At 44.0% G+C, this 13,181-nt stretch overlaps 1 protein-coding gene across 4 annotated transcripts in view; it reads left to right on the forward strand.

Annotated features, from left to right (window-relative positions):
- Window positions 1-591: 591 nt before the first annotated feature.
- The window catches only part of anks1ab (ankyrin repeat and sterile alpha motif domain containing 1Ab), a 45,913-nt gene continuing 33,323 nt past the window's right edge, over window positions 592-13,181 (forward strand). For 3 of the 4 annotated variants that reach the window (XM_056270436.1, XM_056270434.1, XM_056270437.1), the window contains exon 1: window positions 593-1,105. In XM_056270436.1, the coding sequence (XP_056126411.1) occupies window positions 821-1,105 (285 nt within the window). In that variant the 5' untranslated portion in view covers window positions 593-820. Of the gene's footprint in view, window positions 1,106-13,181 lie in introns of all 4 variants that reach the window. The other variant, XM_056270435.1, reaches the window with a different exon arrangement.

The following is a 13,181-nucleotide window of genomic DNA, read 5'->3' on the forward strand; positions in this document are numbered from 1 at the left end:
ACCGAACCTGCTTGACGCGTCCACAACTGAACAGTTGATCAATGTTTATATGTGAATAAAAGCCTAAATTCAATCTGTTCATCATATAAAGCGATCGAGTCTCATTTGAAAATTTGGACTAAACCGCTCAATTCATATGGATTAGTTTTACGATCTCTTTATGAATTTGAAGCATTAAAGTGGTAGTTGCGTAGCTGTCAATGGAGGGACAGAAATCTCTCACATTTCAGCAAAATATCTTCATTTGAGGGTGAGTAAATTATGACAGAATTTTCATTTGTGGGTAAAGTCTAACCTCTTTTCTTTTGCTGTTATTTCCAGCTCTATAATGCACATTTTAGTCTATGCTGTTGAATGATTTGTGATCAATTGTTTTAGGGCTGTTTTAGGCTGCAAGCTTTCTGCAGAGAACCGGGGCGTCTATAGTGACTTTGGTAGTGACTAAAACAGACAGGCAGGGAGGGAGGGGAAGGAAAGAGTCTTTCAAAAAACCCATAGAGTTTCTTGGCAAGGGGAGGGCAAAGGAACACAAACTGTGGGTGGAACCCTGTGACAATGTAGATCAGGCACCTACACCCTCCCCGGTGCAAAAACACTAGTACCACGAGTGCTTACCGTGTTAGTTCTGCTGTAGATCAGGGAGGCTATTAAGTTGAAGTTTAATTCGATGGATAATACAGGCTTACGCTGAATAATACCAGGTGGACAAGGACTAATAGTCTGCTTATTGCAGGTAAAGAGGATTTGTGTCCAGATCCCCAGACAGACCCCTGCATGCTTTGCTGTTCCAGATTAAAAAACCCGGAACGTCAACCCAGGAATGTCCAATCCCGCACCAGACGCTCATCATACCAATGCCCAAGCGGCCCGTCTGGACCAGAACGAGAGCAATGGGTCGTTCTCGCCGTCACCCCAAGCTTTGAGGAAACCACCTGGGCATCTGAAGTTGGCATGCAGCCTTTCTAAATCAGACTCCGACCTGCTGGCTTCCCCTCATTGTGAGGACGACGGGCCTCTGGGTGGCCGGAGCGAATCCCTGTCCAACTGTGCTGATGAGAGGAAGGAAACGGAGCAGATGCCCTCGTTTGCCTCCGAATGGGACGAGGTAAGAGCTGATGAACCACAGGTTAAAGAGCATGAGACTTCCTCTCATGAGAGACAAACGAGAGCGACCGTAAGACGTGAGCCGGGTTGTGTGTGAAGCGTAACAAGTTATGCACAGTTAGGTTTCGAATTTACACTATAATACACCAGTTACTTTTGAATAAAATACACTACTGCTTAAAAGTTTGGGGTCAGTATGTTTTTTCTTTTCTTTTTGCAAGGACATGCAATAAATTGATCAAAGTGACAGTTAAGACATTTTTGATGTTATTTCAAATAAATGTTGTTCTTTTTAACTTTTATTCATTTAAAGAATCCTGAAAAAATGATGCATCACAGGTTTTCACAAAGATATGAAGCAACACAACTGTTTTCATCATTGATAATAATCAGAAATGTTTCTTGAGCAGCAAATCATCCTATTAGAAGGATTTCTGAAGGATCATGTGACACTGAAGACTGGAGTAATGATGCTGAAAATTCAGCTTTGATCACAGGAATAAATAACATTTTAAAATATATTCAAATAGAAACCGGTTATTTTAAATTGTGATCATATATCACAATATTTACTGTGTTTTGATCAGACTTCTTTCAAAAACACATTACCGGTATATTATTTTACCAACCCTAAACTTTTTAATGGTAGTGTATGTAATGTGTGTTAGTTTTCTATTTAGTCTTATTTACTGGTAAATGTAATATATAATATCTCTCTTCCCCATAGTGTAGTGCCTTATGCCTATAAGGTGTACAAGACACTGTGTCTATACAGAAGCAAGCAGTGTGGTGCAATACAACTCTATCACTGCTATTATAATTGAGACTGTATGGGGTGTAGGTGTTGCATGCAAACTATGTCAGCCTTGTCAAAAAAACAAAACAAAAAAACAACTAGCCAAGCATAGCGAAAGCATTCTGGAAAAGACACTACTTTTTATTTATTTACTGAAAATTACCATTTCAAACATCTCCCTTTACCATTGCGTATTCATAATAATTGAATGTAATTTGTTACTTTTTTTTAGGAATAATGCAATAATTTATCTTTTAAAAGTTACTTTTCTAAAATGTATACCAGTATATAGTACCCACATTACTTTTCTTTTTATGCAAGTTAAAAGCATTTTCCTCCTTCCTCATAACATTGGCACAAAGGCCTGCAGAACAAACGCCGCACTCCTATTATTAAAACAAAAAATAATATGTCTATTCTGCAAAGTATAGTCGTTACATGCTGTGCTGGTATTGTTAACTAAAACCAATTTAAATATAAATATTAGATGAAAAACTTAGAAATGAAACTTAGAAATCTTTCCTTGGTAACCAACTCAAATAAAAAAAAAGTACTAAAGTACTAAAATTACTCAAATTTAAACTGTATGAATAAAAATAAATGAAACTTAAACATTACTATTTAACAAAAACAAATAAAACTGACAAAACCATATAAGAAAACTACAAAAAATAAAAAAATATAAAAACTAGTTCAAAATATTATTAAAAGCTATACTAGTATTATCTCTGTAAAGCTGCTTTGAAACAATCTCCATTGTTAAAAGCGCTATATAAATGAAGATGACTTGACTTAACTATTAAAATAATAGTAAAATAGCACTGGTTTAGAACAAAATGTGAGTAAATGATTATAGTACTTTTTAAGAGAGAGAGACAAATAACAGGAACTGTTGTGTCACTTTGCATAAAAAGCAACAATGTAACATTTTTTAATTTTTAGAACTTTTATTACGAATAGTGCAACAATGTAACGTGTTACTTTTAAAAGTAACATCCTCCAACACTGGTTGTGGGTGGGAAAGGAGCTCTAGCAGTGCGTAAGTTTGAGGAGGAAGAAGGAGGCAGCGAGTCTTGACAGTATCAGCGCCAGTGGCTGAATGCTGAACGCTTGGCTGGGCCCATCAGTCCTTCTGCTGCTCTATCCTGGCCACAGCGCGCGGGGCTAATTGGGCCTTAACTGTCACTCCGCATCTTCTCAGGAAGCTTCCCAGGGGCTGGCCCACGCTGAACACACAACAGCACACACCCCTCCCCTCACGCCAGAGCTTTAGTCACAACCCGAATGAGTGCAGACCTCTGCATTCACACCTCGTGCTGCGGTACACATCAGTGACAATGACAAACAGGCAATGATTCAATGATTGATCGTGATTATTAACGCTGTCAGCTGATACTCTTGTAATGGTATCTGACTAGACAAATGCATTTTCAGTAAATAAAATAAAGCAGTAACCCACTAAAAGACTGGATTTTCCTATAGTTAAAATCGGCATAAAACGGATGTTGAGATAATCATTTCTTCCCTATTGTGGCGTATATCTGAGTAAAATGGCTTTGCGAACAAGAACAAATGTAGGGCGGGGCTTTATTTTGCTAATGAGGAATTGATTGGATGGTTGTGGTTTGCTATTGGTGGATCTCATGTGAGTGACAGGTTGCCCCGCCCTCGTCATCAGAGAAGAGATGAGCTGTTATGAGTAAAGATTATGAAGCACATTCATTTAAAAAAAATTATGTGCACAGGTAATTCATATATAATAAACTCCATAAAAACAAGAATTGTCCAGTTTGATTTCATGGTGACTGTTGTTAGTTGCTAAAATCCCCTTGGATGTGCTAAGGTTTTATAGGTTATTGCTAGTAGGACTGTGCAATTAATCGTAATTGATTATCACTTTTGATTTTTGGCTTCCAATGATTATGTAAACAAGATAAGTGAGGTAAACCGATTATGTTTAACCTTTCCTTCACAGCGGTGCGCTTTTGTTCTTCCCTAAAAGCCCCAAAACTTAACATTCAAATTGGCCAAATAAGCGAGTGTTGTAAAATGCAGTCTACTGTTGCTAAACTGTGGGACGTGCTTGATATTAAATAGTGTTATTAAAATCGCATTAAGGCGCAAAAGAGACACTGGCCAGGCGGAGCAAAGCGAAGTCTCGGATCAGCAAAGTATACTTTGAGCTTCAGGTGTGGGCCTAAAAGATCACATACACACAAAAATGCTGTTTTAGCGAGTAAACACATAAACACAGTCGTTCACGTCTTACGTGAATGTAATCAGTTGGGAGAAAATAGGATGAGTGTCAATATACTGGATCCGTGCAGCTCTTAAAGTGACAGCAGCCTAATAAACCTGCTGCCGTTCGTGTCTTTAATGATAATCAAACAACAAAAGACTTGACTGCTCTTGAATTAATCACTTAATAGCTTTATTAACGAATAATCTGTATTTAATGTGAAGACTATGCAGTGTTATTTTACATTTCAATTTACATTAGCTATTACTTATCTGAATACCACTGTTAGTACATCTTCCTGAAAAACGTAAAGCACTGTTTTTTGTTTTTTTGTATTTTTGTTCTGTTTATTATTTATTTGGTAGTTATGTTTATAATTATTATGTTTTGTTCTTATTGTATTGCTGACTGTTTACTTGACTTCTATAATTGTTTCCATTATTTAACCTAGTATAGTTTATGCTGAAGTATCTATAATTGTGGAATTTCACTAATATCTATATATCTGAAATAAGACTTGGATATCACCCACCAATAATTTTTTAGATTATGTTTTAGGTGTTGGCTAACTGAGTCATTGCTAGACTGTTCCTGTTCTCAGGTAGTGCTATTTTTAATATTGTTTTATGTTCTATTATAGTATTTAATTTTTAATGTTCATCATGTATTTTTATATTGCTTTGTTTTTCTGGGTGCTTGCTCAGGTTTCTAGGTCATTGCTAAACAGACACAGATAAGATGGTAAGCACATTAATATTAAATTCAGTTGTGCAGTCACGTGAATGCATATTTTGAGTATTTTACAAATGCTTGACTTGCGTTGCTCATCTGATCAGAATTGACACACAGAACTATACGTTTTGTAACAAAAATGCTTACTTTTTTTCAAAGAAGAATAATAGGGGCAATCACATTTATACTCAAAGTTTTATGGAAGATTAGACTAGGTGGTGCTGGGAGTGATTATATTATCAGATTTTGGAGCAATATTCAAACTGTAGATTAACCAGTTTAATGGATCATCTATTTGTCGCTCAGGGTGGAGTGTCCTGTTCTCAAGAACATCCTGTTTCACAGTCGTCCACTGATGCTGCTTCCCATTATATATAGATGACATCTATAAGCTTGAGTGAGGGAGGCTGCAAATGAAAGAGGGTGGGTTAGGAGAAATGACTGCCAATATGCTGGCACCTGCTCACACTGTATCCCGTGCAAAACGGCTGTCTCAGCATTTGTGCGTTAGTCACGGTAATGAACTTTCCCCGGACACAACTTCTGAAGTGTGTAATCTTTTTGATGTAAAAAATGTTCCCCTGTGCCAGTACCATGGCAGGATTCAGTATTAAAATGATATTCTTTGACATTGAATTGCAATGTAAATAGCATTGTATATGAATAAATTATTTTTTTAATAGCATACTTTATCAAAGCACCAAAGTATTACATCTCTGTATCATGGTACAGTACTATTTTTTTTTTGTCAGGGATGAAGAAGTGAAAATGTTGTACAAGTTTTGATGAATTAGGCTTCTATTCACAAATAAACATTGATCAGCGAACATAAACAGAAGATCAACCGAATTACGCGTGAGAATGAACCTCATTGGTTCTTGCAGAAGCTCAAACGACTGGCAATCTGTGGAACTGCCTTCCTACAAATATAAAGATTTTAACTAAACTATCCACCATTAGAAAACTAACAAAAGCCTGGTTCATACAGCAGCAGCAGTGTAATCATGCCATATGAAAGGAATATCCGTGTGTATGTGAGGTGTGCATCTGTGTAAGTTCGAGTGAATGTGTTTATTTACCAATTTTATTGGTGCTAACTGGTTTCTAGACATTTTATTGTATTCACTGTCATTTTTTTTTACTCCTTTATTATCCTAACTGTTAAAAGCCCTTCTAGGGACAGGTGTTGCGAATTAGCCTTGGCTATAAACACTGTGATACAGGCATCGGATTGTTCTTTATGGAATAATCTATGTTTTTTTGTATCTGTCCCTATTCAAATAAACAATAAATAAAAAATAAATTGGTTCTTGAGGAAGCTCAAACGTGATGCGTAACACGAGAATGAACCTCATTGGTTCTTACAGAAGCTCAAACGTGATGCGTAACATGAGAAAGAACCTCATTGGTTCTTACAGAAGCTCAAACGTGATGCGCAACACGAGAATGAACCTCATTGGTTCTTACAGAAGCTCAAACGTGATGCGCAACACGAGAATGAACCTCATTGGTTCTTACAGAAGCTCAAACGTGATGCGTAACACGAGAATGAACCTCATTGGTTCTTACAGAAGCTTAAACGTGATGCGTAACATGAGAATGAACCTCATTGGTTCTTACAGAAGCTCAAACGTGATGCGCAACACGAGAATGAACCTCATTGGTTCTTACAGAAGCTCAAACGTGATGCGTAACACGAGAATGAACCTCATTGGTTCTTGAGGAAGCTCAAACGTGATGCGTAACACGAGAATGAACCTCATTGGTTCTTACAGAAGCTCAAACGTGATGCGTAACACGAGAATGAACCTCATTGGTTCTTACAGAAGCTCAAACGTGATGCGTAACACGAGAATGAACCTCATTGGTTCTTACAGAAGTTCAAACGTGATGCGTAACATGAGAATGAACCTCATTGGTTCTTACAGAAGTTCAAACGTGATGCGTAACACGAGAATGAACCTCATTGGTTCTTACAGAAGCTCAAACGTGATGCGTAACACGAGAATGAACCTCATTGGTTCTTACAGAAGCTCAAACGTGATGCGTAACATGAGAATTAACCTCATTGGTTCTTACAGAAGCTCAAACGTGATGCGTAACATGAGAATGAACCTCATTGGTTCTTACAGAAGCTCAAACGTGATGCGTAACACGAGAATGAACCTCATTGGTTCTTACAGAAGCTCAAACGGGATGCGTAACACGAGAATGAACCTCATTGGTTCTTACAGAAGCTCAAACGTGATGCGTAACATGAGAAAGAACCTCATTGGTTCTTACAGAAGCTCAAACGTGATGTGTAACATGAGAATGAACCTCATTGGTTCTTACAGAAGCTCAAACGTGATGCGCAACACGAGAATGAACCTCATTGGTTCTTACAGAAGCTCAAACGTGATGCGTAACACGAGAATGAACCTCATTGGTTCTTGAGGAAGCTCAAACGTGATGCGTAACACGAGAATGAACCTCATTGGTTCTTACAGAAGCTCAAACGTGATGCGTAACATGAGAAAGAACCTCATTGGTTCTTACAGAAGCTCAAACGTGATGCGCAACACGAGAATGAACCTCATTGGTTCTTACAGAAGCTCAAACGTGATGCGCAACACGAGAATGAACCTCATTGGTTCTTACAGAAGCTCAAACGTGATGCGTAACACGAGAATGAACCTCATTGGTTCTTACAGAAGCTCAAACGTGATGCGTAACATGAGAATGAACCTCATTGGTTCTTACAGAAGCTCAAACGTGATGCGCAACACGAGAATGAACCTCATTGGTTCTTACAGAAGCTCAAACGTGATGCGTAACACGAGAATGAACCTCATTGGTTCTTGAGGAAGCTCAAACGTGATGCGTAACACGAGAATGAACCTCATTGGTTCTTACAGAAGCTCAAACGTGATGCGTAACACGAGAATGAACCTCATTGGTTCTTACAGAAGCTCAAACGTGATGCGCAACACGAGAATGAACCTCATTGGTTCTTACAGAAGCTCACACGTGATGCTTAACACTAGAATGAACCTCATTGGTTCTTGCTGAAGCTCAAACGTAATGCGTAACACGAGAATGAACCTCATTGGTTCTTACAGAAGCTCAAACGTGATGCGTAACACGAGAATGAACCTCATTGGTTCTTGCAGAAGCTCAAACGTGATGCGCAACACGAGAATGAACCTCATTGGTTCTTACAGAAGCTCAAACGTGATGCGTAACATGAGAATGAACCTCATTGGTTCTTGCTGAAGCTCAAACGTGATGCGTAACACGAGAATGAACCTCATTGGTTCTTACAGAAGCTCAAACGTGATGCGTAACACGAGAATGAACCTCATTGGTTCTTACAGAAGCTCAAACATGATGCGTAACACGAGAATGAACCTCATTGGTTCTTACAGAAGCTCAAACGTGATGCGTAATATGAGAATGAACCTCATTGGTTCTCACACGTCAAGCAAACAAGCTTGAGCTTCTGTTTACCACAACTGATGTGAGCTGATGAATGTTTATATGTGAACAAAAGCATAAATTAAATCTGTTAATCAAATAAAGTGATCGAGTCTCTTCAGAAAATTTAGACTAAACCGCTCAATTCATATAGATTAGTTTTACGATCTCTTAATGAACTTTTTGAAGTGTCAAAGTGGTAGTTGTGTAGCTGTCAATGGAGGGACAGAAATCGAATCGGTTACCTAACGTAACCTCGGTTCTCTCTAGATGAGGGAACGAGTATTGCGTAAGCTAGCTTACGCTGCGGGAAAGATTAATCTTTTCTGAGAAATTGAAGCCAAAAATTATCCTATAATTTTGTATCCATTGTCAACGCAGTTCAGCTGCAGCAGACCATGAGCAGGCTAGCTAGCAGCTCATTGGCTCGCTCACAGGGAACTGCTTAAGCCTATGAGGAGACACGAATGAACTCTCGGCCAATGAGAGTCTGACCTGCTCTCATTGCGTCAGAGCCCGCCGAAACGGGCGTGGCCAGAGAGTATAAATTCGCCTCTCAGGCTGCAAACTCTGGTTTTCATAGAATGAAGCGAGAACGCTAGTAGCACAAGCACGGCCAGGAACGCAATACTCGTTCCCTCATCTAGAGAGAACCGAGGTTACGTTAGGTAACCGATTCGTTCTCTTACGAGAGGTTCTCTCGTATTGCGTAAGCTAGCTTACGCTGCGGGAACACCTGGTCAACGCCGTGCGTGCTAAGCATCCACTATGAGTCCCAGGGGGGACCCCGGGGAACCCTTATGAGTGGGAATAAAATATGTACATGTGACAAAGGCCAGCGGAGCGGGCTGGGGATTGTGAAGTACATAAGCACATGATAAGGAGGGACAGAGCGAAACCGGTCTGAGTGAATAACTCCCTATAGTGCAGCTCAACCAGAAGAGCTGTAACATACTAGACTGCTAGTAGTTTAGCCTGCAAGGTGGGAACTTCCAGATTGTAAAATCTGATAAAGGTGGAGGGGGAAGCCCATCCCGCTGCCACACAAATATCATGAATGGAAATTCCGCTGGACCATGCCCACGATGAGGCCATGCCTCTAGTGGAATGGGCCCTGATGCCCAGAGGGCATGGCAGGTCTTTTGACGCGTATGCGGCTGCAATGGCATCAACTATCCATCTGGACAGAGTCTGTTTCGAGGCGGCCAACCCTTTGGTGCGCCCACCGAACGAAACAAAAAGCTGCTCAGCTCGTCTGACCGGAGCAGTGCGAGTAAAGTATAATCTCAGGGCCCTGACCGGACACAGGAGATTAGAGTCAGATTCGCTATCGGATGCAGGCAGAGCCGATAGGGAAATAACTTGTGCCCTGAATGGGGTACCAATCGCTTTTGGGACATAACCATGTCTAGGTTTGAGAACGACTAAGGAGTCATTGGGCCCAAACTCCAGACAGGAAGCGCTACTGGACAGCGCGTGAAGGACCCCCACACGCTTCACTGACGCGAGCGCGAGCAGAAAAATGGTTTTGAGCGAAAGGTATTTGAGATCCACGGTGTTTAACGGTTCGAATGGGGGGGCTTTCATAGCTTCGAGAACTATGGAAAGGTCCCAAATCGGCACCGACGGGGGGCGCGAGGGGTTCATCCTTCTAGCTCCCCTGAGGAAGCGGATGACTAAGCCATCTTTGCCCAGTGACTGGCCGCGCCGGGGTTCAGCGAACGCCGCGACGGCTGCCACATACACCTTGAGAGTGGATGGGGACCTGCCCTTGTCCAGCATCTCTTGGAGAAAAACTAGCAAGGAAGGAACCTCGCATGACCGTGGGTCCAAGTTTCTGTCGGTGCACCACTTAGAGAACACAGACCATTTAGACGCATAGAGCCTTCTAGTAGAAGCCGCTCTAGCCTGCATGATCGTGTTTAAAACTCCTTCTGGCAAAGCAACGGGTAGTCGTTGATCACCCACGCATGAAGCGCCCAGCGCTCTGGGTGGGGAAGCCAGATCGTGCCGCGAGCTTGGGAGAGGAGATCTGTTCTGACTGGAATGGGCCACGGGGCTGTCTGTGACAGCTGAGTGAGCTCCGGAAACCAAGTCTGACCCTCCCAACGCGGGGCTATGAGGAGCACCGAGTGGCGTGTTTCCCTGATTCTCTGAAGCACCTGCGGTAGCAGAGAAACCGGAGGGAATGCATAAAGCGGGCGGCTGGGCCAGGTCTGGGCTACCGCGTCCTCGCCTTTTGAGAAAAATATTGGGCAGTGGGTGTTTTCTTCTGAGGCGAAGAGGTCCACCTCTGCTCTGCCGAATATTCGCCACAACTTTTGGACTGTAAGAGTGTGCAGGGACCATTCGCCGGGGGGAATGGGGTTCCTGGACAGACTGTCTGGACCGTCGTTCAGATGGCCCGGCACGTGCGTCGCTCTGAGCGAGAGCAGGTGACACTGGGACCAAACTAGGATGCGTTCTGTCAGCCGGAAGAGATTTCTGGATCTGACTCCGCCCTGACGGTTTAGATAGGAGACCACGGCCATATTGTCCGAACGGATCAGCACATGGTGACCGTGAATGCGCGGCAGAAAGCGCGTGAGCGCGTTCTCGACCGCCAGCATCTCCAAACAGTTTATGTGGAGGAGACTCTCCTGAGCTGACCAGGGGCCGAAGGCCGGTGAGCCCTCGCAGACCGCACCCCAACCCGTGTTGGATGCGTCTGTCGAAATGACTTTTCGGCGAGAAAAGGTCCCCATGGAAACGCCCCGCTGAAACCATTCTGTCATGGTCCATGGTTGCAGAGCTGTGATACAGGTCTGCGTTACCTTTATCAGCTGGCGGCCCGTGGTCCACGCGCGGTGAGACACACGGCTCTTCAACCAGAACTGAAGCGGGCGCATGCGCAGTAACCCCAGCTGGAGCACTGCGGAGGCTGAGGCCATGTAACCCAGCGCCTTCTGAAAAGTTTTCAGAGGTGTGAGTCTGTTCATCTGAAAAGATGCGGCGAGACGCTGAACACGGCGCGCGCGCTGTGTAGACAGACGAGCCGTCATTGAGACCGAGTCTAGCTCTATACCCAAGAAGGAGATAGTCTGACTGGGTTGAAGTGCGCTCTTTGTCCAGTTGACAGAGAGGCCCAAACTTTTCAGATGGTCGAGGAGAACTGTACGATGAGACAGTAGCTCTCTCTGTGATTGTGCCAAAATCAGCCAGTCGTCCAAATAGTTCAGTATTCGCAGCCCCTGACTCCGCAGGGGGGCGAGCGCCGCATCCATGCACTTCGTAAACGTGCGGGGTGCTAGGGATAGGCCGAACGGGAGGACGGTGTATTGATAAACCTGGCCTTCGAAGGCGAAACGTAAGAATGGCCTGTGAAGGGGATTTATCTGAATCTGAAAATAGGCATCTTTCAGATCTAGTGAAATGAACCAGTCCCCCTGGCGCACATGCGCGAGGAGTTTTCTGATAGTGAGCATTTTGAACGGTCTCTTCATGAGAACTTTGTTCAGAAATCTGAGGTCTAAGATTGGTCTGAGGCCGCCGTCTTTCTTTGGAACCAGAAAATAACGGCCGTAAAACCCCGACTCGCTCATAGATAGAGGGACTCTCTCTATAGCCCTTTTGCACAATAGTTTTGCTATCTCTGAACGGAGCAGAGTCACTGCTTCTGGGTTCACAATAGTTTCTAGCCGCGCTCGGAAACGTGGAGGGCGGCGGTGAAACTGTAAGCGATAGCCTAGCCTTGTTGTGTTTAGCACCCACTGGGAAACTCCCGGAATAGCTTCCCACGCTTTGAAGCGTAACGCTAAGGGGTGAATGGCTACATGGTCCCCGTTGCTGCACACAGCGGGCCGCATGGGCACGCTCATCGTGTTTATGACAGCGGGACTTACACTCAGAGATGAGTTTAAGGGCCGTGTAACAGAGTGAGCAGAGGTGGGACGCGCACACGGGCTCGTGGGCGCGCTTATGCACTCTGAAACTCGAGCGGGTTGGAACCGCTTTATGAGAGTGGGCTCTGTGAGACACACGGGAACTGAAATGCTTTTGTGTATGAGTGAACACAGTGTTGTGGGCACATTTTCTACACGTGAGGCTTTTATGCTCTTTTTGAGATTTCTCTGGGTCGCCGTGATAATGGCGTTTGTGCTCATGCAAGCGGGAGAGGGAACCGGCTTGGTAATGGCGGGGTACACTGCTGTAGTAGCCGCGTGAGCGGGGACTAACAGAGGGCGAAACTTTGACGGCGGTCCGGCCTCGGCGGGAGAGCGCCGTCTTTTTCTCAGCTGTGCTAGGCAGACTTTGAGTGATCAGGTTTCAGCGTGATCCTGGACCGAGGCCCACGGGGAGGCGGCGGTCTGTGGCGGCTGTCAGAGCGAGAACGAGGGCGGCCGCCCTGGCGTCGCTGAGAAGTCTGACTGTGCTGAGCTGGGCGCTGGGGTGGGGCTCGTGCAGGAGGCTGGTCACGTGAGCGGCCTGCAGAGGAGCTAGCGCGACGAGGCAGAAAAAGATTCATGGCCTGGGAGGCTTTCTACATTCCGGAGAAACGGTCAACGATACCCGTGACAGCAGATCCGAAGAGGCCGGATGGAGAGAGCGGGGCGTTGAGAAAAGTGGTGCGCTCGGAATCTCCCATGTCGGCGAGCGTGAGCCACAAATGTCTTTCAGACACGCAAATGGCGGCCATACATTTCCCCAGGGCTTGAGCAGCAGACTTTGTAGCGCGAAGGGCAATGTCCGTGGCGCTCCTCAAATCCGCGACTGAGGGGGGATTTTTTCCGCTCTCGTCCCACTCACGCAGTAAATCACCCTGTAGAATCTGGAGGACGGTCATGGAGTGAAGTGCAGAGGCTGCTTGGCCGGCGG

Source organism: Rhinichthys klamathensis, unplaced genomic scaffold (genome assembly GCF_029890125.1).
Source record: "Rhinichthys klamathensis goyatoka isolate OS25496 unplaced genomic scaffold, OSU_Roscu_1.1 h1tg000303l_1, whole genome shotgun sequence".
In the NCBI taxonomy this organism is placed as follows: domain Eukaryota; kingdom Metazoa; phylum Chordata; class Actinopteri; order Cypriniformes; family Leuciscidae; genus Rhinichthys; species Rhinichthys klamathensis.